Consider the following 24,796-nt stretch of genomic DNA (forward strand, 5'->3'; position numbering starts at 1 on the left):
CTTCTCTCTTAAGACTCTGAGATTCACAATCAGCAGCTCTAAAAAATAAAGGAGCAGTTTGGCTTCCGGAAGGAAGAGGAGGCAACACTGGACCTGGTTCTTGTACAACAAGAAAACATTGCTGGGGCCCCGGCTGAGGCTGGGTGGAGGCCGGACTGGTCTTTGGGGGATACCATCCCCACCCCACTCCCTTGTCCAGCCCCCAGGGTGCCCCAGAGCTTGGTGGGGTGGGTATTCCACTAGCTAACACCACTGAAGCCACAGCCAGCCAGTAACTAAGGGGCAAAGGGAGCATTGTCCAAGCTCAGGGTCTCCTATGGGCCATGACAGCCCCCCTGGACCAGAGCCACCTTGATTGCAGCAAATGTGCAAGGGGGTATGGAGCAGTGGGGATCAGCTCCCCCAGGGGCTGGTGTGAGGTGGCAGCTTTACCCTAGTGTGTGGTTTCAAGGATAAGTGTGTGTACAAAGATGGGACTGGGTGAAGGCCTGCCCCCGCCCCCCCCCAGAGTCAGCTGAGAGTGTGTGTATGCGCGTGCCTGTGAACCACTGCAGCCTGTGGCTGGTGGTGTTGGCTACTGGACAGGCCTCAGCCTTCACAGACCATCTCCTGGGCAGGAAGCTGAGTGCATAGCTGCTTCCTCCAGCAGCCAGAGCGCTGGCTACTGCCCCCTGGGTTCTGGGAATTGGTCTCTGGGCCTCATCCTTAGAAAAGGCTCAGCCAGCCTGGGGGGAGGGAGTGGGCCCCTGGCTATCTGTGGGGTGTCAGTGAAGGTGCTCCAGGGGTCCAGCAGAGGTGGGCTAATGGGTAGCTCCCAGAGATTTCAAGCCTGGTGTGCAGCTGCTGCCAGCTCCCTGTAAAGGGACAGTCCTCACCTGAGACCTTCAGGTGAAGTGCCAGCCTAAGGCAGCAGGGACAAGTGTCCTCCAGAGTGACCAGCCAGGGTAGGAAGCACCCAGTGAAGGGTGCTGGGTTCCATGTGCCAGCTTGAATCCAAGGTCAGAGCATGGTCTCTGTGCCAAGCCCTTCACGGGGCTTCAGAATTTGAATTGTGGCTCTGAGGCCTGAGCCATCTCTTCTCAGTATGGTCCAGCACCCACTGGGTCTTCAAAGCTGTGTAGAGTGCCTTGCCCAACATACTGTGCGGGGAAGTCCAGCCCCCTGGCCCCATGACCTCGGGAGGGCAGGGGCTTGCCCAAGATCACATAAGCTGGTGGCAGGCCAGGTTCTCCCAACACACCCACTTGGGGCTGTCTTCTCCCTTGGCCCCAGGGCCCCTGAAACCCAAACCCAGGACTGGGAATCTGTCCAACTGAGTGGCTCCAACACACACAGCCTTCCAGGTTAACTGAGGACGCAGCCTCCTCTTGGAGCCAGGGCCACTCAGCAGTCCTAGGCCATAGAGAATGGGTGCCCAGCTGTGAGTCACACAGAAAGCTTTGGGACAGCCCTGTAGGTCCGGGATGCTGAAGGACATCTCCCAGACTAGGGAGGAGCGAGGGTTCTTCACTGTCCCAGCAGCACCTGAAGGGGGAGATGTTAGGTCAGAGGTGAGGCTTTGGGGGCACATTCCAAGCCTTCCCTCCTTCATTTCCTTGCTGTTTGGAGGCCGACTGGTCTTGCACTGCCAGGAAGCTCTAGTTCCTGAGGCCAGGCCCTAAGGAAGATCACAGCAGGAGTTGGGCTCTGCCAGCTCTAGGAAGATTTGGAAGTGCAAAGCTGGGGAGTTCCTGGTCAGTCCCAGCCCTGACCCACAACCTCAGCGCTTCTGAAGGAGGGAGCTAATCTAACAGAAGCCTGCCTGCCTTGCCTAAATCAGTAATCTCTGGGCAACACTGCAAGAGACCAAACCCAAGGTTGGTGGGATGAGCTTCTCCGGGATGTCAGGGAAGTTGCTCCGCTAATACCCTGTCCCTCTCCCACGGGCCTGTGGCCTGCACTCACCACCTCAGACTTTCATGGATGCGGGTGGCATCACCAGCTGGTTCACCCTGGGGGAGAGACGGGCGGGGATCAGGGTGGCGCATCAGCGGGGGCTGGGCCCGGGCACAGCTCTGGCACATCGCATCGCAGGGGCCGGCTGACCGGAGGTGCTGGGCAGGGACCTCGTCAACCCCAGGGGGAGGTGGGAGAGCCCAGGGGTGAGGAGAGAGAGAGAAAGAGAGGAGTAAAGAGAAGAGGAGAAAGAAGTCAGAAAATGAGAGGAAAAGGAAGGTTAGAGGGTCCCAGCTCTGAAAACCCTGGACCTAGGAACCCAAACCCCATCTAGAACCACTGCAGACTACCTGGGGCCACTACTGGCCCAGTGTGTGATGGAGGCTGGGAGCTGGGCCTTGGCAAGGCCTGTGGCCGAGGTGTGGTGGGGCTGGGCCCTGGACTACAGCAGCAGGTTACCCCCACCCCAGGACAGCGTGGAGGGGCTGCCACACTGTCCCTGCTTCACAGGGCCACCCCCTGCCCCACTCACTGCTGCTCAGCCTTGGCACGGTCACTGAGGAAGAAGAGAGCAGTGGCGAGGAAGAACATGCCACCCAGGACCACGACGAAGGGGCAGAGCATGAGGGCATAGCCCAGGCTCAGGAACTCCCAGAGCGGGGAGTCCTTGGTGCTCTGGCGGATCAGGTCCGAGATCTGTGAGGATTTGGTGGGGACGGAGGTGAGGGCAGGGCCACCTCCTGAATTCCCCCAACCTCCCCAGGCCAGTCCCACTCTCTGAGCCACTCACAAAGCCTATGAGGTAGGGGCTTCCGGCATCGCCCAGCAGATGAGAGGTGAAGCTCTGCAAGGCCACCGCAGTGGCCCGGCGGGTGGGAATGACCACGTACTGCAGGAGACAGAGGCAGTCAGTGGCCGGAGGGGCCAGGCCCACCCCACACCCAGTCCTATTCCTACAGTATGACACTTCCAAAGCCCCTACTGCCTCGGACTCCTGCCCTGGTGTCTTCCCCTTGCCCCTGGGGGTTCCTCTGTCCCCTTCCCCTGCCCTCTCCTTCCCTGCCTACCCTGTAGGTATGGCTGTCCCTGTGGTTCCTCTGCTCTTCCTGCCTGGAGCTGTGTCATACCCACAAACAGCTCTGGTCACTACTGTCCCCAGCCCAGGCCACTCTGTCCTCCTCTAGACCTCCCTCCATCTCAGAGACAGAAACCTTCATCTCTATCCTTAGCACATCCAGTCAAGGAGAGAACAGTTTGGGGGTTCCCCGGTACCAGCCCACACCAGCTTCTTCAGGCCAGAGCTCTTTGAGCCTTTGGGAAGCTGAACCCTGAGGAAGAGCTGCCGCCTCCCCAACCCACTCTCCCTCTGCTCAGGATGCTCTGCACTTGGCAGGGAGCCAGGTGCTATGGTCAGTGGACACTGATGCCCAGAGAGGAGCCAGCCATTCCTGTGGGTCACACGGAGTCCTGCAGTTCTAGAACTAGAACTATGGCCTCTTGCCCTTACCTCCCACCAAACATCTTGTGTCCCCCTCCATGTAGATCAAACAAGACTAAGGCTGGGACAGTGGGGACATGTGGCACAGGGCCCTGACCAGAAAAACTTCCTCTTGAATCTATGGGCACCCCAAGTACTAAATGCCAAGAATGGCTGGGCCTCAGACACACCCCCACCAGTCCAAGCAGGCTCTGACCCCTCTCCAAGTCAGACAGAAAGGGTGGCAGAAGAGCAAAGCAGGCAGGGGGTGCCCTTTGTCCCTGAGCCCAGCCTCATCAGCTCAAGGTTGTGGACAATGTGGGAGCAGTCAGCATCCACCAGGCACCGTAACTGGGGGAGAGAGACCTGGATCTCCCAGGTTAGATTAGATTGCATGGCCCCATTTCCAGCAATAATTAGTCACTTAACTGTGACACTTAATAAACTGGGACATGATTTCCCTGGGATCCGGACCTTGTCAACAGCTGTCCGGGGCTGCCCCTGGGGATGAGGCAGGGAGGAAGTGCTGCCTGGCACCAAGGGCTCTTGACGCACACGGACTGGCTCCCTGCTTCACTCTGGGGCCATCCAACCCCTGCCACCACCCAGCCCTGCACTGAGACACAGAACTGAGTCAGAAGCCCACCACCTCCACCCAGACATGGACTGATGGGGGACAAAGAGCGATGGCAAGGGGAAGCAAAGAAGAGGGAGGCTTGGGGCGGGGCAGGGCAGACTTCCTGAAGCAGAGGGCTAGCAGGGGCCCAGTGCCAGACAGAATGTGACCGCCTGGGCCGTCCCATGTTTTCAGGCCAGACTCAGAGCACCCTCAGTATCTCTCTCCCCTACACCTCCGGGCATTCTCCCCCACACCAGTCCTCTGTACTTCTTCTCTTAGTCCTCTCCTGACCCTGACCAGGAGGGTCCCCAAGGACTGGAACAAGGGTCATATCCACCCTGCCCCCCCCCCCGAGTACCACAAGTAACTAGACCCACTGCCCACTCCTGGCTCCTCCCAGGCTGCTCCCGTCCCCACCCAGGGACACAAGCCCCTGCCGGCTGCTCAGACAGCCCTTTGTCCCTGGCCGGCTGGTCTGCAGCCCATTGTTGGCCCTGTGAAGACGGCCTCTGTCCATCCAGCCCAGCCGCAGGCCCACAGGCAGGCAGGCGTGCCTGGGATCCAGGCTGAGCCGGGAGGGCAGAGTCCACGGACTTTCAGACCCTGGGGGAGGAGTGCTGGCAGGCAGCACCACCTCGGTGCCAGCCTGGCACCACCAGCCTCCCAGCCACAAACCTGAGCCTCCAGACAACTCCCTTTCCCACCCCCACATTTTATCCTGGCTGCCGGCTCAACCGTTGTTTTCAGGGCCTGCCCTGGTGTAGACCTCCAAATCTCTAATCCACTCCCTGCCTCTGGGTTCACCCTCCCAGAAGGCCTCCCTGCCGAGCCCTGCCAGCTCTCCCACCTCCTCACTCCCCCCTCCCCAGCTGCCCCTGTGAGGTTAAGGTCTGGGTCAGCACATGGTGACCTCAGCCTGCCTGGCTCACCATGAGGATGTCCGCAGTGATGGCCCAGTTAGAAAATAGCAGTGTCTCCCCAACGAAGATACAGATCTAGCCAGGAGAGAGAGAGAGAGAACAATCATCAGGCGAGCCCTCCACCCACTGGCAGCCCCATCATACTGGCTCCTATCATGGAGCCCCAAAGCCTCCAACCCTCCCAGGGGACCCCCACCTCCTGATGGTCAGGCTCTTGAGGAATGGGTCAAGCCATGCCCACAGCGCTGAAGGACACCCAGAGGCCCTGAACTGAGCAAAGGCAGGCAGGCGGCCAGAGGACAAGAGCCTCCCCGTGGGGACAGAGGGTTCAATGAGTCAAACTGCACTTCCAAGCCCCCGAGCCTCCTGCCCCCCTACACTCACATAGGCGCCCACAATGCTGCTCTTGGCAGCCACGAAGATCAGGCAGATGAAGATGGCGGAGCCCAGCATTCCCACAGCACACACCAGTGGGTCGGCCCGCTGGGTCCTCAGGCGGCACCAACGCGTAGCTCCAGCACCCGTGACCACACCCAGGAAGCCCGTAAAGCAGGTGATGGCCCCAAAGATGAGGCTATGAGGACACAAGACAGTGTAGGGCATGAGTGGAGTAAGGTGTGAGTGGAGGGGGACATGGCTGGGGCAGAGGTGCCCTCTCATCCAGTGTTCCTCACCACCCAGGGCCCAGCTGAGCAAGGCCTACCTGTCCTTGGCCCCGCAGGGCGGGCTGCTGCATGGCTCTGCTGTCTTCTGCACAACTTGGGCACGGTGCAGATAGAGCGGGATCCACATGCCCAGGGCCCCTGTGGCGAAGGACACAGCCGACGTGGCCAGGGAGGAGAAGACGTAGCTGCGGCTGGGGAAAGGCCAGGGCAATGACACTGAGCTGAGGCCAGAAGCCCCAGCAGCTGGAGTAAGCAGCCCCAAGCATGGTGGCCCAGGAGGCTGCCTCTTCTCCCCCCCACACCCAGGTAAAAGCCTGTCTCCCCCAGACAGGCCTCACCCCACACAGGCTCCAGGGTGAGGCTTCAAGCTGCAGGAATAACCAAGTCTAGGGGCCAAAATGTCACTGCCAGCACTGCCAGATGGCAGGTGTCCGGGTGAGGGTGCTGGGCAGGCCACTCCAAGAGCAGGGCCCTCACGTGGCCGCACCCCTCCTTCTCCCTACCAGACTCCTCCCAGCAGTACTCACTTTCGGATCAGAGCCTTCATGTCCCGGAGCCACGATGTCCGTGCCTTGAGCTGTCCCCTGAGCTGGTCGGCATGACCTCTTTTAGTGGCTGGGACCAGGACAAGGATGAGTGTTCCTGTGATCATGCCCAGGACAGGGGACACCTGGCAGAGCGGGAAGCATAAAGTCAGGACACTAGGGCCCTGTGAGCTTTGTTTGTGCCCCTCGAGAGGCTCAGGCAAGCCACGCCTCCCCTAGGTTCCAGACCCTTCCTCTGGACTAAGACCCGTCCAGCCTTCCTGTCAGGACCACTGAGGAAAGTGACCGGGGATGAGGTCAGAGAAGGGCTCCGGGGTTCAAAGTGAACTGTCCCATCCAGAGAGGAGGAGGCAAGAAAGACTGATAGGCTGAAAGGAAGGAGGGAGGGATACATGGATACTTGAATGAACAATGGAAAGACAAAGATGTAGAGATGGAGAGAGAGATGGAATGACAATCTTGGAGGAGGAAAGAGAAAGTTCCTGAGGGTGGAGAGCCAAAGACCAGCCCTGCCCCATCCCCTGGGGCTGGGAGTGTTCCCCAGACCCGTTCCTCACCCCTTGAGGCACTGGGAAGTGACTAGCTGTGCATGAAACCTCCAGCTAATAGATCAGGTAGGCTATCCTTGAGAGATGCCCATGTGGGTCACTTTGGGTCTTCCCTGTGTCCAGCCTAGTGTCAAGAACTGACTCCAATGCCGCAGGTCTCTGTCCCCTACAGGAGAGGGGCCTCACAGCAGCCCAGATTCCTACACAACAATCCCTGAATCCACTAACCCAGGAGAAAAGAGAAATTTGTCCCCACCCCCACAGGCCTGGGAGTCCTTGGGCTGGGGAGTTCCTCTTCATGCCAGCCCCTCTCGCCCCCCACCAAGAAATTCCACGGAGGCTGCTCCCTTCCTGCTTTTGAGGAAAAAACACTTTGTCTTAGGCTTCCGCTCCTCCGAGAGACGGGGGATCTCTGTTTCCTCCGATTGCACTGTCCTGGGGCCTTGGTAACTTGCCCCCAACCCTCTGGCGGGACAGGAAGTGGCTCCAGACCCCAAGGGCCTCCACATAGAGGTCTTGTCCCAGCCTCACCCTAGCACAGAGCCAGGACTGGAAGCAGGAAGCTCCGCCATGGATCTGGAATTTCCTGACACGGTGAGAGAACCCTTCGTCCTGTCAACCTGGGCAGGGCAGGGGTGGGGGTGGGGGTGGGGGTTAGGGATGTTTCCAACCCTGAGACTGAGGCCCTGAGGGCAGTGAGGCTGTCCAACTCCCCGGAGACCTCAATCTGGACTAATCTAGAAGGACAAGACCGCAGAGGCCAGGTTGCCCCTGGAGAGTCTGCTCAAGGCTTGTGCCCTAGCCTGGGCAAAGCTGGCATCTCTGGACCAGCAGGGGCAAGGGCTGGACTCAGGGGGCGACCTCATGGGAGGGTACCTAGGCCTTACCCGCAGGGCCCAGTGCCAGTCTCCAGCCGCTTGCTTCACACTGGAGCCAGCGATGTAGCCCAGACCGCTGCAGAGGAGACAGACACATGTCAGCGTATGCAGAGACAGGGACTGGGGTGCGGTGTGCTCCCTGGTCTACAGGGCAGGCCACCTGCCCTCACCACTCAGCCAGCCAGTCAGCCAGGCATCGGGTCAGGGAATTCTCCAAGGCTGACTACTCAAGTGTCTGGTTCACTGAGGGGGTGGTGGGAAGACCCCTCCAGGATCCTCACCCAAACCAAGACACCTCCCCTCTCACCTGCCCAGTGGGATGGCAAAATAGAAGACAGACAGCATGAGTGTGCGCGTGTTCTTGGTGAAGAGGTCGCCAATGATGGTGGGCGCGATGGTGGAGTAGCTGGCCTCGCCAATGCCCACCAGACCCCGGGACAGGACCAGCAGCCAGAAATACTATAGGGGAACGACAGAGAATGCTGGGGACGGCCCTGCCCTGCTCCTCGGCCTGCACATCCTTGCCTCCACTGTGCACCCCATGCCCTTCAGGGTCCAGGAGCCAGGGGAGAAGATGGAACCCAACCTTTGCCTCAGCGGTGACTCTAACCCCATGCCACCTGGGCTTCAGGTTACCCCAACACCCAGGTTGAGAGCAGTATGGCTCTTGGTCCCCATAAGCACTAGGGATATAAGCCTGTGTCTCTACCTGGGAGACTTCTTCCCCGATCCTGGCCCCAACTTAGGAGCCGCAGGTCACCCCTCAACTCTGTGCTCATCCCCCAAGTAGGGCAGGTGGGCCAATCCTGGCAGCACTGAGAGCCCAGTGTGAGCAGGAAACATGCAGAGCAGCCCAGAGGGCTCAGAGTCCCTCCCCCCATACACATCAAAGGGCAAAGCCAGCTGAGCAGGGAAGGGTGGGGCCATGCCAGCTGCTGGTGGTCCTACCCCTTTGATGTGGACCTGCCCCCTCGGTCCCCCCAGCTGCCCAGGGCTTGAGAACCCAGCCTGGTCATCTTTCCCCAGCCCCACCCTGACCACCCATCCAGCCAGCATCGCCCACATCCAGCCTCCCCCGGGCTCCCCGATTCCCTCTCTCTAGTCTCTCCTCTGGCTCCTGGCAGGTCCTCTGCTACAGTGCTGGCCCTTCACCTTGACCCCCTTGTTTCTGTAGCCATGTCACCCACTCCCCAAAGACTCCTGGTCTTCCCTTAGCTCTTTGCCTGATTCTCTTCCTGGGTCTCATCTGCCCATAGCCTTTGCCTCTGGGCTGTCTGGGCTGGTTTTTTTTTTTTTTTTTCTCCTGTATTGATTTATATTAGCTTTTTCTCCACAGAGCTTGATCCTTTATCATCTGTGTCCCCGCCAGCTTCTGTCATTTTTCTCTCCACTTTGTTTATGGAGAGTTTACACCCTTTTGCAGGCTTCCGGATGTTCTCTTTGATTTGATGCCGTCAAATCTGTTGATTTTTCCTGAAAGCCTTGTTCAGGAAGGTCTACTCCATCCCCGAAACACAAAAACATTTCTCTTCTATTTTATGTGTGTTACGTTTGAGAGAGAGGACGAGAGGTGGGGAGATGGTGTCAGTCATCCTCAGCACAGTAGCCAGCCACTGCACCCACGGAAGCCCATGGGACCATGTACTTGCTATGAATCCGTCTGTGCCTGCATTGCACATGTAGGTACCAATAAACAGCACTCAGTGTCCTCTGTGTGCTTGGAAAACATGCACGTAAAAGGGACCATCCCAAATCCCGCCACTTGCTTTCCCGCTCATTCTTATCTTTTTGAAACCCATTTGCACTGGTTAACACAGATCTAGTTCATCCTTCCACTGCCCAGAGTCTCACAGTATTAATACACCCCATTTATCTGTGCAGTCCCCTAGACAGCTTCCTCTTTTATTTTCTAGGACAGTATTACAGCAAGCACCCATGCACACGCGAGCCCACAAGTTAGAGTTGCTCTCTTGTCTGTATAAGGCTGGGCCAAGCAGGGTGCACAGGGAGAATTTTACAATTTCTTGCCATTCTGATCTCCAAAGAGACTCCTACCAATTTACACTCCCCACCAACAGCGCCTGAGTCCCGGATTCCCCACAGCTGTAATAACACTTGGTATTGTCAGCCTTTTTAATTGTCGCCAATCTGATGGTGTGAAATGGTATCTCATTGTTGTTTTAATTTGCATTTCCCTGATTACTCGAGAGGCTGAGCCATCCCTTCCTACATTTATTGGCCGCTTGTGTGTTTTCTCCTGGAAAGGCCTATAACGATCCTGGGCTTGTTTTTCTACTGAGTTATTTGTCTTTTCCTTGTTGATTTATAGTTCCAGATTTTTAGCTCGTGTTTTGGCTTAACTTTTCGCCTATCTGGAATTCATTTTGCAGTATGGTTTGAAAACCAGATCAAACTTTATTTTTGATCCAGATATAGATAGTTCTCCCCCAAGCCACTGATCTGAGATGCAACTTTTATCTTACATTAAATCCCGGTAGACACGAGGACTCGGTTTCATTGATCTCTAAGTCTATCCCTTGGCTACGGTAGTTAGAATAGCCATTAATTTGATAACTGATAGGGCAAATTCCCCTCTCGTTGTTATTTTTCACATTGTTTTTGGCTGTTCCTGGGCATTTTCTCTGCCAAATTAACTCCAGAATCACATTGCCGAGGTCCACCAAAAACCCCCATGGGACTCGGGCTGTGATCGCAATGAATTTACAGATTAATTGGAAGTGATCTGTTCCTCTGCCTTTGTTCATCTTCTCTCCCCAGCTCATAAGGAAACCAATGTGGTCCAGTATTCACTGGTCAGTTCCAGAAGCAGCCTCAGGGGCCTCCTTGGGGCAGGACAAGGCCCAGGGAGGCCCGAGAGGCTTCTGGTCCGGTCTCTATATCCTACTGTGGCTGCCAGGCTGCACCTGGCACTGGGCCTGGAACTCCCCTAAGCCTGACCCTCCTCCATGAAGCAAAGTTGTTCCCCACAAATCTGTAGGTTCTTTGCCCTCACCTTCACTCTCCCCTTCATCAGTGTGAATCTGACCCTGACCTTGTCTTTGTTGGAACTTTTCCAGGGCTCAACAGGCACACCAGTCCCCCCATGAATCAGTCCCTGCCTTCTTTCCAGCCAAAACACTCACCTCCTGGTTCTCTCGACACCTCTGCCATTCGGCACCTGTGAGTGTACTCCTCTGTCCAGGACATCGTCACCAACAGACCTAGCCTTCCAGTCCCAACTGCCTGGCTCAAGTGCTACCTCCTCCAGGAAGGTTTCCCTGACCCCACAGATTGCAAGAAGCTATGCTGTCTTTCATGAGAACTCAGCACATTGCAGGTCTTCAGGCTCCAAGCCAGGGACTCCTGTCACATCTGCCCAACCCAGGCTCCCAAGGTCAGGGCCAAACTGAAAGTTCTTGAACACAGATCCTGACTTTCCCCTTCTTCCTCCACCTCTCTCTACAGCAGCTGTCCATGATTGCCCACCCTCTGCTTGAATACTCCTACTGATGGGGAAACTCACTACCTCCCAGGGCAACATATCTCCTCTTTGGAAGAAAGAACAGAAATAGAGCTGTGTTGAACATTTTCCATGTTCCAGGATCTGGACGTTCATTAACTTACTTGTTTCTCACAAGAAACTTTCAAGTATTATCCCCATTTTAATAAAGAGGAAACTGAGGCTCAGAGTTGCTCCAGGTCCCAAAGCTGAGTGGGCAACAAGAGTGGGGATACTCCAGCCCAGGACTGTGAGAGCCAAGCGAGAAGCATCTTTATTTGAATTGATGCTTCCTTCCCTGGAACTTGGACTCAAGCACGTGGCTGGCCATCTGACAAAGAGCAAATTGAACAAGAAACAGAAAGGGGAAGGGACTCACCCAGGGCCACATAGCAGGCCCAGGGCTAGAAGCCAAGGTCCTCACCCCTAGGCCAGATTTGTGTCCACATTCCTTGTACCTTTCCCAAGTCAGAGGGAGGCTCAGAAAGAGTCAGGATGTCACCCAGGCTGCACGGCCCTCAGTTACAGCCTGGGGAAGACCTATCTGCACAGTTGATTTACAAAAGCAGTGAAGACCCCCCACCCCTGCCTTCTGCGCTGTTAAGGCACTGTCCAGGGTTTAAGCTAAGGAGCTAAAACTCCCAATAAAGGCGAACAAAGCCTCGTCACCCAATGGAGGGGCCAGGAGGGTGGGCCTCACCTGCTGGGGGATGAAGGAGCTGGAGAAGGTGACTGCCGACCAGAAGAAAATGCCGCAGCTGAGGATCACCTTTCTGTTGAAGCGGTCACCCAGGTAGCCGAAGATGGGGGCAGCCACCATGAAGCTGCAGATGAACACTGTGCGGGGAGAGGAGAGCTGGAGGGGCGGCACAGGGTCCCTAGGCTTGGCCAGCTACCCAAGGCCAAGTGTCCATGATACAAAGCTCAGCCTGGACCCCGACCAAGGAAGCTGAGCCCCTGCCCCAGGGAGGGAGAAAAGCCTGACTGGGTTAGGGTGATACAGAGACCACATCCTCTTCAATGCACGTCCATTTTGCCATTTTCTTTACACCAAGTGCTGTGGTCAGGGCGCACCACCGTATTTCAGCTCACCACCCACCGCCCCAATGAGGAGACAGGTTCAGAGATGGAAGGTGACTTATCAAGGCCCCACAGGCAATAAATGTCCTCGTGGGAATCTTGACCTCCAGAGCCCATGTTCCTTACACTTTGCCACATAGCTCTCTCTTTTTTTTTTTTTTTTTTTTAAGAGAGAGAGAGAATTTATTTAGTTAGTTTTCGGTGGACACAACATCTCTGTTTGTATGTGGTGCTGAGGATCGAACCCGAGCCACACACATGCCAGGCGAGCACGCTACCGCTTGAGCCACATCCCCAGCCCCCACATAGCTCTCTTTATTGTACTTGGTTCAGAGAGATGAAGGGATCTACCTAAGTTCACACAGCCAATCAGGGCAGGACTGGGCCTGGCACGGCAGCTCTCAGTACCTGCCAGATCACCCAGCTACCTTCACTCCCAGGCTGCAGAGGCTTCCTGACAGTTTGTAACCCTGTCATGCATTCATTCATCTATTCATTCAACTGAAATGTTCTTGGTCCCTATAATGTACCTGGCAATGTTCTAGGTGTTTGGGATACAGCAATGAATAAACAAAGTTCCTGTCCTCTCGGAGTTTTCTTTCTAGTGAGGAGAATAGACAATAAATAAATAACAGTTTATCAGATGGTGATAGGTGCTAAGGAAGGTAAAAGGGCAGAAACAGGAGACTAAAAAAAATGCACGAAATAGAGAAAGAGAAAGCAGAGGTTTCCATTTAAAATAGAAGGATTGGGCTGGGGATGTGGCTCAGTGGTAGAGCGCTCGCCTAGCACGCATGAGGCACTGGGTTGGATCCTCAGCACCACATATAAATAAATAAAGTATTGTGTCCAACTAAATATATATACAAATATATGTATTTTAAAAAATAAAATTAAAAAAAAAGAAGTATCAGAAAAGGTGGCATTTCAGCAAAGATACAGAGGAGGTGAGGAAATAAATCACGCTACCATAGGGGTAAGAAGAGCGAGTGCAAAGGGCCTGGGACAAAAGTGTACTTAGCATGTTTGAGAAAAAGCAAAGAGGCGAGAGGCTGGGGCGAGGGACCAAGAGGGCAAAGGGCAGAGACAGTGTTGAGAGGCCAGAGAGGGTAGAACAGTGTGGCCCACTGAGACTAGCGTGACTCCAGGGGTGAGAAGGGGAATACTAGAGGAAGCTGAGCTGGGTTGGTTCTTCCAGAATAAGGGAGCAGTAGCGCCTTAGAGGACTTCACAGGGAGGCCCCCATCGGTGACAGGAAGGGGCTTAACGGTCACAGGAATGAAGAGACCTAGGAGGAGGCAGGGTAGACCCTAGGTCACATAGCAAGGCAGCCCCCTCCCTCCCCACAGAAGGCGGTCCCACAGCTGACAGGCAGATGGCCAGACAAAGACCCAGTGGGCTGCCGATGACCACCAGGCTGAATGTGGTCATGGGCTCAGCTGCTCCCTCCATGGACCTGAGTCCCCAGGGAGACGGGGACTAAAAGAGGCAAGGGAAGGAGGAGGGCGGGGGTGGGGGTGAACAAGGGGAGAGAAGGCAGAGGGCAGAGGTCTCCTGACTAGGCTGGAAAGGTGTGGTTGTCCCTGTCTTATTCCAGCCCAGAGCAGGACAGCAGGTGTGTATGGGTGGGTTGGGGGACCTGTTAATCCAGTTCTGAGTGATTCGGGCCTTGGGCAGGATCAGCATAGAGGTGCACAAAGTGGGCGCCAGAGACACTGCTTGTAGTCAAGTCCGGCTCTGTTCCTCCCTACCTGGGTAACCCTGGCCAGGCAGCAAATTTTCTGGGTCTCCCCTTCCATGGTGTGCTGGTAAGTGTGTAACAACTGGCTCTCTAAAAAGGGAACCCGGGAGGGGGAATCTGCTCGGCAGCCTCTGCCAATCTCCATGGTGTAAACTCCTGCTGTGGCTGATGTCACGTCACCTATCAGAGCTGGGAAGAGATGTGCCGTGACCCACCATTGTGTGGTTCCTTCCCCTCAGAAAATATAACATAATTAACCATCAGAGCACAGATAATAAAGTCGTAAAATAAGTGGGAAGTGATGATGTTTGAAAACGTATCGTTTTAATATAAATTATTTAATAGTAAGTTTATATAACTTAGTTTTTAACAATGGTTGCATCTAACAACCACTCGCACGATTCCTGAAAATCTAACAATCGACTCTCATGAGCCAGTAGGAGCCAGTAGGAGCCAGCTCCGGCACGCCAACTTCCTCATCTGTAAAATGAAGATAAAAATAGCAGCTCCCCTGGGCTCCTGCTCAGGGTAAGGTGCTTCACGCCACACCCTGCCCAGAGCTGGCCAGCCCGGTCAACACTGGGCCCTTGTGTAGATCAGTCACAGCCGGATATTATTTCCTCAAATCTAGAAAAAGAATGTTTTCCCGCTGAACCTGCCTCCCAGGAACTGCCCGAGATCAGATTAGGATGTGGGCAGGAAGGAGATCTCAGGGGCATCAGGATTTACACACGTTAGGGCAGAGGACAAATTGCTTTCTCTGTGCCTGTCTGTGCCAGGTGGGGGGTGGATGGAAAGATCAGAGTAGGGGATGCCCCCTGTCTAATCCCATCTCTAGGTTGCCCCACTTAAAGGGCTAAATGGCTGGAGAACCAGCAAGGAGCACCACGTCCCACCCGGATAGTGAACAGAGGTTTCATGAAGGCAGTGATGTCCACGCTGGGCACTGAAGCGTGCATAGGAGTTTACTGTGATGATAGACCTCAAGTCAACAGTATGTACTAAAATGTAAATTCCAGATCTTCTGAGCAGTACCGTATAAGGGTTGGCGGGGCATAATGCCTATTGCTGATACCTACACTTATCATTTCTGAAACACTGTAGGCGAGGCCTGGGACACACCCTCCACCTATTCACAATTTTCTCAGTGGATTCTCACTATTATCTTCATCTTACCAAGGAGACAATAGAGGCTGAGAGAAGTGATGTCACACAGTGAGTGTGGCCGAGACAAAATTTAAACCCCAATTTGGCTGACTCCAGAGTCCTTCCTCTAAATCACACCACAGGCTTGCCAGACTGGGAAGGGGTAAGGTCCCAGCTGATGTGCCCAAGGTCAGAGAAAGGTCAGGACACGCTGGGGACAGCAAGGAGATGGGTTGGGCTGTGGCATGGGAAGGCCATGGAGGAAGCAGGGGGAGATGAGGCCCTGGAGGGAGACTGGGCCCTGAAGACCAGGACTAGGTCTAGGTTCTAGAACCATGGTGTGCTCTGTTCTTCCCCAAGAAGGGGGCACTTCGAAAAGCACACACGGGGTAAGCAGAGGAGGCTGCAGCAAGTAACCCAGGCCTTGGCCAGACTCTGGGTGCCCTGCTCCATCCCACTCTCAGGCCCACAGGGCAACAGAAGAGAACGTCCCCCTTCTGACCCCTGAGCTTCTGCCTGCTCATGTGGGCATGGATAGGAACAGCCGGAACCATGGATGGACTCCTTTCAGAAGCAGTACGCCCTGCCCTCACCTACCAGCCCCAGCCTGGCCAAGGTCACCAAGCATCTGCATGCCTTTAGCTCAGATGAACCCCATCATTCTGTCCCCATTTTACAGATAGGGCCACTGAGGCCCCAAAGGGTACAAAATTTTGCCCCAGATGACATAGACGGCCTGCCCCTCTGTGTCTTTCCCTTGGAGACAAAGAAATCCAGAGTCAGGAGGGAGATTGAGTCCATCTTTGTAGCCTCACCCACCACTACCCCACCCCACCCAGCCCCACACAGGAGGGAGGACCCCCGCCAGTCCTCAGGGGGACCTGGTACTGTAGGGGTAGAGACAAGAGGAGGAATTTTCCTGGCAAAGGAATTGTACCTGATGGGGACCGCAGAGGCTCATTCAGCCAATAGGCAGCTCTGCAAGAAATACACTGGCCCAGGCCAGAAGCTTCCCCAGCCTGCCCCCCCAATGCCCATCCCCCAGCCTGTGGTCTTTGTTTGTTGGGGGGAGCTTTCTGGCCAGATTGGCTGCCCCACCACCTGATTTGGGTAGGGGTGGCTTTCCCAGCAGTTCCCGCAGGAGGACATCCTGTGGCCAGGGTGTGGGGAAGCCCTGCTCAGCTCACGTGTGCTGAGCCCACAGGTCTGGGACAATGGAGCCACAGGGCAGGACGCCAGGCCAGGGGGGCAGGGCCACAGGCAGCAGGGTGGGAGGGGAGAGCCTGATCCAGCAGCGGGAACTTGGGCTCAAAGCCTCACTCCCTCTTCCTCACGGGCTGGCCCAAGGCCATCAGAAACACAGGGGGCCGGACAGGGTGCTATCCACCTCCCCCAGTAGTCCCAAAGTCCAGGGTGCAAACGGCAGCCAGAAGCTCAAAGCACCCGCACAGGGGACTCAGTGTCCTTGTAGGCAGCCACCCAAGACCCAGTCCATGGTGAGGGAAGCCACCCTCACCACATACCTCACATGTGGCCTGTTTGAACTCAGAAAGTGGTCCTAGGGTTGGGATGGAGCTCAGTGACTGACTGCATGCTAACAAGTGCAAGGCCCTAGGTCCAACCTCAGCACTAAAAAAACAACAACAAAAAAAGCAATGTGGTCCTGGTCCTGGAGCAAGAGAGGGCAATATCTGAGCTAGGAGATCCCTGGCCTCCTACTTAAGAGCCTGCATTTAGTTCCTGCCTGGGCCTGGGCTGAACCAGGGCTATTTTTACAAAGCCCAGGCTCCAACTGACCCGTTATTTTGAGAGATTTGCCATCGTCCACATCCTGTGGGTAGGGACGGTGCTCCAGCAGGATGGATTGGGTGGGGGTCAGGCTGTGTCATTCAAGGACAGCCCAGCCCATCCCAGCTAATGGGGAGGCCCCCAAACAGATGGCAGCCCACTATGGAAGCCCATCATGTTCAAATGTCCCACAGGAAGGACAGGAACCACCTCCCTTTTCATGTCCTGCTTGGGATAGAAACCTGTGGCCTCAGCAAGCAAGGCTCTTAGGCCGCCTTCTGAACGGGAGCCCTGGGAAGATGGTCAGAAGGGCCGCCCAGCCTTGCCTGCAGAACCTAGGCCTGCTGGAATGGAGGATGTCACAAAACTGGCCAAGCCCTAGGGGAGAGGAGTAAAGCCAGGAGACTTGGCCCCAAAGCACAGGCACTGTCTGGTTTCAGTCTGAGCTGGCTCTTCCTCCATCCCCACTCTCCCCAACCCTTGCGCTTCCTCCTGACCCCACAAACCCCAACCCTGAGTGTGTTTTAACCTCCTCTGCCATCCACTCCTGCTCTGGGCTCCACCAGAACACCGTGATGCGTGCAACTTCTGTCTACCCTGCTCCAAAACCTTCTCTGGCTCTCCATTGCCCCAAGACAAAACTGGAGATCTTATCCCAATCTGCAAGCCTTTCACAGTCAGACCCACCCACTGCCCTGCCTCCTGTCCCTCCATTCTCCCTACTCCAGCAAACAGCTGACAAACCACAGCTCACTAAAGCCAGGCACTGTCACAAACGTCACTTTTACTCTCTTCCCTGGCTACATTTATGCCAATCCTTCAGCCCACAGTCAGAATTACAGCTAATAATTCTCATTTGCTCATAATTCTCATTTGCTTATTTTCTTTTCAACTACATCTATTCTGCTTGTTAACCCATCAGATTAACACATTTTTTATTTCAATACTTACATTTTTCCCTTCTAGAACTTCGGGCTTTTAAACATCTCCCCGTTCTTTTCTCATAATGTGCTATTCTTGTCTTATCAATCCTAATCTTTCTTTTGAACTTTGAAAATTAAGCTCACCTAATTTTAAAGTCCTTTTAAAATGACTCTATTCTCTGTAGTTTTTCAGGCAGCTTTAGGGCCCTCTCGTGAAGACGAGTTTCCTGCTGGGTGTGGTGGTGCACCCCTGTAATCCCCAGGAGCTCAGGAGGCTGAGATAGGAGGATCATGAGTTCAAAGCCAGCCTCAGCGTCTTAGCAAGCCACATAGCAACTTAGTAAGACCCTGACTCAAACTAAAATATAAAAAAGGGCTAGGGATGCGGCTCAGTGGTTAAGTACCCCTAGGTTCAATCTTCAGTACCCCCCAAAAAAAGAGAGATGAGTTTCCTGTGTGGTTTGTTAATTTTGAATTTTTAGAGTTTGCTGGGAATTTTCATCTGGGCCCCATGCAGGCTCTGGGATATGAACAGTTTGGGATTTGCTTCTTTTGGATCCCCTGAAAACACAGAGCCTCCATGGAGAAGGTCCCAGTCCTGTAAGGAGTAGGAACAGGAACCAGCCTCTCTGCATAAAGCCAGAGCCAGGAAGGAAGTGTCCATCTATGTAGAGAGGCTCTACCAGCATAAGTGCCTGCCAGCTTGGAGCACAGTTTGGAATCAGGGAACTTGCCTGAGCTCTGGGAAGGACACTGAATCATCCCCCTGACCCTGGAGCCCAAGCCTGCACTGCCCAGTCATCAGAATGAAGAAGCCCTGAGCCAGGAAACTGGGCCAGACTGTGATGCTTTGATGAATCTGGGTGATGAACATGTGAAAATTTGTTGTCCTCGACTCTCTACTTTCACATACGTTTAAAATATTCCATGAAAAAAAAATGTTTATATTAAAAATACTATAACAAGTGTTGAAGGCATGAATCTGATCTCTAAATATTCTGAATTAGTTGGCTTTGATTCCAGCTCCCACTCCAGTTTTTGACTTCAGCTCCTTGCTTCTGACACCTGGGAATTTCCCCATTAGCTTTAGCTTTCAAGCTCAGCCATGTAATTTAAACGTGTTTTCTTGGCATATTTTATCTAGCTTGGAGGGGAGAAGAAGGTTTCCTCATATCTACCGAATCTGACAAACCAGCTACATAAAAGTCCTTTCCCCTGAACAAACCCTAACTCATCCTTCAAAGCCCCCATTCAAATGTCCCCTCCTCAGAAGTCTTCTTCATATGCCACCTAGGTGGCTAGGTACAAACTCTCTACCATCCACCAGGCTCCCACAGTACCCCCTGTGCCTGAGCGGTGATCTGATGAGCCATCAACAGAGGGAACCTACCTGAGGGTAAGGACTGAGTCTGGGCAGAACCCAGCATGGGGCCTGCCAAGCGGTAGGTTGAGAAGCAGCTGCCCCTTTAGATGTGGGTTATGGGGGATTCCAAAATTGCAAGACCCAAGAAAATTGCAAAAGCCATAATTCTGCGGTGGGCTGTCACAGAGGCTAAGCTATGGTTCTTTCAGGTGACCCAGGAGCCTGGTCTGAGCTAGCAGCCAAGTGCAAGGGGAATGCTGAAAGTGGGCCCTTCCCAAACCAGTGATGTTCTGGTCCCAAGGGGAAACAGCAAGGGCAGGCCCAGGCCTAACCCTCAGTTACCCCCCACCCTGCCTCCCAGCCCAGCAGCCCCTTGTGCCCACAAATAAGCAGGCTGCCACTCCCAGCCCTGGCCCTTTGATCCGGGCAAGCACCAACACCCAGCTGGCGCCCTCCACACCGGCTCCAACCTTATCAGGCTTGGGGAAGAGACAGGTGCCTGGGGCACAGGCCAATTAGGTGACTTGTTGAGTTACCCACTGAGTCACATCCTGGTCTAGCACGACTGGCTTCAATGGCCAAAGAGGTAAGGACACTCGGGGAACCATCCCAGGGGTGCCAGTTGTGGGTGGCAGGCTAAAGGCCACAGGGTAAGGACTCACACAAAGAGTCTATGATTGCTGGAAATTCTCACCAAGCCCAGAAATCTCTCCCACCCCGGTGAGATGCCAGACATGTGGACTCCCCCCCAAGCCAAGTGGGCTGCCACTACAGAGGCCTCCTGGGTCCCTATTCCAGGCCTGCTACTCTCTCACCATGAGACCTTAAGCAAGTTGGTTTGCTCTCTTGACCTGTCTCTTTGTTGGGCAAGTGAAGCCGGAAAAAGCTGTGTGGCCACTGGAAGACCCAAAAGAGATGATGCTTGTGGGTGATGTGTCTACATACGCTGGGGATATAGCACATTTGGTAGAGTGCTTGCCTCGTATGCACAAGGCCCTGGGTTCAATCCTTAGCACTACCAAAAAGGAAAAAAAAAAGTGCAGAAGGAACCAGAACACTGACCTGCACAGCTGTCTTGGGGCCAATGCCCCCCACCCTCTCCCTGGAAGGCTCTGTGGCCTTGAACATGTTTATGTAGGGGTGTTAAATGGAGGAGGATCAGGGTAGAGCCTCCTTCCAGATCAGTCAGCAAGGCCAGAACAATGAGGCTCAGGGGCTGCGAGCTGGATGACTAGGGTGACGAGGCTCCCCCCTGCCCCTTCCTCACCAGCTTGGCATCCTACTTCCTTCCCAGATCCCACCAGCTTGAACCCATCTTCTTGGTCAGTGCTGGTCACTGTGTGCAGGGCCCAGGAGGCTGGAGGGAGCTGTCCCAGGCTGTGTGGCAGGCTGACTTATTCTGGCACAGACAGGGAGGCCCAGGAAGGAGCAGGGGAGGGGGTTGGGCTCCTGGCCTGGATAGAGGCGGTGTCTGCCAGGGCAGGGACCTAACCACTTGTGGGGGACGCTGAGCCACATTACCTTGCTCCAACCTCGCTTAGTAAGTCTCATTTATTAAGACTGAGCCCAGGAGCCATGATATCCCCTCTCTTTCAGCCCCAAGACCCCAGCTGGGATGTAAGGACAGGTGGACTGACTGAGTGGCTGGGGCACTCTGTGAGCTCAAGGAGGCATTGTACATACTGGAATGCTACCTAGACAGGTCAGGCAGGTTCCTGGACAGAGCTGGCACATTCCATCCCCTCCCTCCTAAGAACCCCAAGCTGGGGAAGGGGTTCACAGACTCAAATGCACATCAGGGATCTTCTCCCACACATCTGGCTAGGCCTCACAGCTAAATGGAGTCCAGGATCAAGGGCCCAGAGATAGGCATTAGGCTAGGGTCACACAGCAAGGCTGGGGCCACATCAGGACTAGACCTCCTCCCCTAGCCCTGGGATAAAGCACTAGATTGAATCTCCACCCAGGCAGCCAGGACCTGCTGAGCATGACCAGCAATGGTAACAACCAGTGGATAGGCCAGGGAGCCAGGGCCTCAGTCCCTTGGGGTCGTGGTGGGGCAAGAACCCCGGGGACAAGGGAGACACGGTCTCTTCACAGACGGAGGGGCCAATAGGCTGGGATAACTGCTCAATGGCCTCCCACATAGCCCTTGCTCAGCTTATAGCGGCCTAGAGGGGCTCTGCCCTACCTCTAGCAGTCCATCAGAAGGTTGAGACTCCAAGGGAAAATGGGGCAGGGACTCTCAAGCCTCAGTTTCACCCAGGCCCCAGGTTCTCCGTCTCTTGCCTGGGTTTGGGAACCTTCAGGGGTTGACCAGGTGGACTCTTTCACTTTGCCATCTAAGAGGTGGTTCCCAGGGTTAATGGCAATGGAAGGAATTGGGAATCGGGGGCAGGAGATGGAAATGGTCACAATGGTTCACTGGCATTGCCCAACCCACTCATCTAAGGAGGTCCCTTCATCAGCCTTGGGAAGGGACCCCGATCACTAGGTCTCAGTGAGACCCTAGGATACAAAAAGGTCACACAGGGTTTGGGCCCTTGGCCTCAGTGTGTCTGTCTCCCAAGCCCCTGGGGCAGGTGGTATGTGTTACAAGAAAAAGCAGCAGAGGCTTGGACAAGTGCCATTTGTGGGTGGCAAGGGTGAGATCTGATGAAAAGCCTGTGCTGCCTCTGGGAGTCAGGACTCGGGGAAGAAGAACCCTCGGCCAACAGGAGGAGATGCCAGCACCTGGGCGGGCCGCAAAGGCGGGAGGTGGCCTCACCTGACTGCAGCAAGCCAGCGCCTCGGTCTTTGACCCCAAAGTGCTGCTGGATGTCCAGAAGGACACCTAGAGAGGAAGACAGAGGATGTTTATCAGCAACGTGTAACACCTGGGTACCCCATCACCCCACCCCACCTAGGAGACCCCTCAGCCCAGCCCAGCCCAGCCCAGCCCAGCCCAGCCTCCTTTCCCACCTTCAAAGCCCAGCTAGGTCCTACCCCAGAACCACCCTGCTATGACCTCCCCGCTGCCCAGGCCTCCCTCTTGGCCCCACTGGGCCTCCCATGTGCAGCCTGGGGATGGGGCCCCACCCCAGTGTAGGGGCCCACAGTGCAGAGAAGGGTGAGGCTGCCCTGTGGTCACTCCACCCTGGGGGCAGCCACACCTCCTATCTGCCAGCCTAAGCCTTTTGCCCACCTGTGGCCGAACCCTGGCTCAGACACAGGGACCTAAGCAACAGGTAGGTACGGGCCCAGCCTTGGGGGAAACCACAAAGCCCAAAGGGCAGGGGTGACTCCAGGCGTATATACAGACATGAGCGCACACATGCTAGCTCCAGCTGCCCTCCAGATTAAAACCAGGACTCCCTGTTTGTCCAACCATAGGAGGCAGGATGCAGTCTGAAGCACGTGGGGCTCCAGGCCTGCTTTTTTTGGGAAAAGGAGTTCTTGAGACCATGCCTGCTCCCAAGTCCCAGCTACCTCCCCTGTCCTCTTAGAGCTCTGCCCGTCAAAGGGGAACCTGGAAGCCTTGAAGCCACCCACAGTTGCCCACAGACAGGCAGACAGACAGACCCAGGCTACGGGAGGCCCAGCAGAATCCTGGGCCCCGCCCCGCCAGCTCTTAGCCAGGGCTCCTGAATCAGCCCCTGGCCCCACCAGCCCCAGGGGCCCCACCTCAGCTTATCTCTGAGGACAGCAGGATCTGGGGGGCCACAGGTCTCAGCCCCCTTCCTGAGAAGGGGTGGGGGAGAAAAGAGACAGGGCCCTGCAGGGGACAGAGGCCTCTGGGGGACTCCCAGAGCTCTTGGTGAGGATAACAATGATGGCCTTATACGTGATGGTAGTTTACATTGCTGAGCATTAAGTTATTCATTTGTTAAACCATCATATAGCCTAATCAGGCAGGTGCTATTATCTCACTTGCCAGATGAGGAAACTGAGGAGAGGAAGTCCACTTATGGGTTCAAAGTCACACAACAGGGAAGAGGGGCAAAGCAGAACCCCCGGGCACTGTATCGGGGTCCAATCTGGCAGCTGGGGCTTGGGATTCAAAAGACACCCAGAGGCTTGAATATTAGGTTCCTCTCAAGACCCAGACTGGGAAGCTGAGCAGTTTTCCAGCTGCAGGGTCAGACCCAGCTGGTGTTCTGGCAGTCTGACAGCCCAGAGAAACTGGCCTCCTCCTCGTTAATGCCCTGAGTGAATTCACCACAATTACCTTAATGAAGAGGCTGTGTGAGGCTCAGTTAATGACTTAATAACCAAAGCCTAATGGGGCGACAGCCTTGCCTTCAAGGTGGAGGCCAGGGGCCAGTCCTGGGCTGATAGGTCCCAATGGGCCTCTGGGCCTGGGTCAGAGCACTTCAGCATCCCAGTTGGTGGCCCTGCCATCCATAGGCCCACTGCCATTCCTTTAAGGTTATTTCAGTTGCCTCCTCTTCTAAGTAGTCTTCCCTGATTTCTCCCCTTTCCTCATCCTAAATGAGTTACAGTGCCCCATCTATGTCCCCAGCCCCATCTATGTCCATCCTAGCTTTGATACTGCTCTTTAGGACAAGTTAAGATTCTATAGGGAAGACACACAGAGATGGGGATATGAACTACTGGGACCCAGTGTGGCCAAAAGCTAAGAGACAATATTTATTGCTTTTTGCTAACTTCAGGGCACGGTGAGGCTTTAAGGATGGCATTTCTATCCTTGGCATGCATGCTGGTATTTGTAATTATCATTTCCATTCTGCATATGAAGAAACCAAGGCTCTAAGACCCAAAACTCTTTGTCATGCAGCACATTAGTTTTTGGAGGTCTGAAAATATAGATAAAAAAAACAAACTCCATTTCCTCCCACTACACACTCATAACAAACTGCTTCTCTGACCAAACTGTGGGGGGGTGGGGGTCCCCACACATCAAACAGGCAATTAACTCTGCAGCAGACACCAGCTGGGTATTCTCTAATTCCACTCGTTTCTGACACTATCTACCCCAGAGAGCATCAGATCCCCAAAGCAGAGGACTCAGCCCCAAGACCATTCCCCCCCACTTTAGATGCCCACCACAGCCCCAGGCTGTTTTACCTGTATAAATTGGGGTTCCCACAATCCTCTCCTTGGGTTTGATCAATTTGCTATAGCAACTAACAGAACTCATTTGCTTGGTTTATTATTATTTTTTAAATATTTTTAGTATAGATGGGACATATTTATTTTTATGTGGTGCTGAGGATCAAACCCAGTGCTTCACCCGTGCTAGGCAAGCACTCTGCCCCTGAGCCACAACCCCAGCCCCTCACCTGATTTATTATAAAGGACATCACAAAGCACACAGATGAAGGGATGCTGGAGAACATGGAGCTTCCACGTCCTCTCCAGGCTCACCCGCCTGCAGGCACTTCCACTATCCCCACGCTCTCCAAATCTGGGGCTTTGGGGGTTTTATGAAGGTTTCATTGTATAGTCACATAGTCACAGCTGATTATATCTTGGCCAGGTGTGATCAGCTCGATCTTCAGCACCTCTCACCTCCCTGGAGGTTGAAGGTAATACTGACAGACCCAACCCTTAGCCTTCCCTGCGACCTGCCCCTATCCTAAAGCTACCCAGGGACCAGAGGGCATCAGTCATTCATTAACATAAAGAGACTGATCATTTTGAAGATTTCCAGGATTTTAGGAGCCCTA

General features: G+C 54.7%; 1 protein-coding gene across 2 annotated transcripts in view; it reads right to left on the bottom strand.

Moving 5' to 3' along the window:
* Positions 1-1,385: 1,385 nt before the first annotated feature.
* SPNS2 (SPNS lysolipid transporter 2, sphingosine-1-phosphate) overlaps positions 1,386-24,796 on the bottom strand; it is a 35,472-nt gene continuing 12,061 nt past the window's right edge. Inside the window, exons 2-13 of one of the 2 annotated variants that reach the window (XM_081272905.1) lie at positions 21,895-21,960; positions 11,787-11,923; positions 7,895-8,046; positions 7,597-7,663; positions 6,144-6,286; positions 5,655-5,807; positions 5,336-5,525; positions 4,961-5,026; positions 2,726-2,824; positions 2,468-2,631; positions 1,945-1,991; positions 1,386-1,524 (exon numbers count right to left, since the gene is read on the bottom strand). In XM_081272905.1, coding sequence (XP_081129031.1) covers positions 1,949-1,991; positions 2,468-2,631; positions 2,726-2,824; positions 4,961-5,026; positions 5,336-5,525; positions 5,655-5,807; positions 6,144-6,286; positions 7,597-7,663; positions 7,895-8,046; positions 11,787-11,923; positions 21,895-21,960 — 1,280 coding nt within the window. In that variant the 3' untranslated portion in view covers positions 1,386-1,524; positions 1,945-1,948. Of the gene's footprint in view, positions 1,525-1,944; positions 2,106-2,467; positions 2,632-2,725; positions 2,825-4,960; positions 5,027-5,335; positions 5,526-5,654; positions 5,808-6,143; positions 6,287-7,596; positions 7,664-7,894; positions 8,047-11,786; positions 11,924-21,894; positions 21,961-24,796 lie in introns of both variants that reach the window. The other variant, XR_014019530.1, reaches the window with a different exon arrangement.

Source organism: Spermophilus citellus (assembly GCF_964194105.1).
Source record: "Spermophilus citellus genome assembly, chromosome: 17".
In the NCBI taxonomy this organism is placed as follows: Eukaryota; Metazoa; Chordata; class Mammalia; order Rodentia; family Sciuridae; genus Spermophilus; species Spermophilus citellus.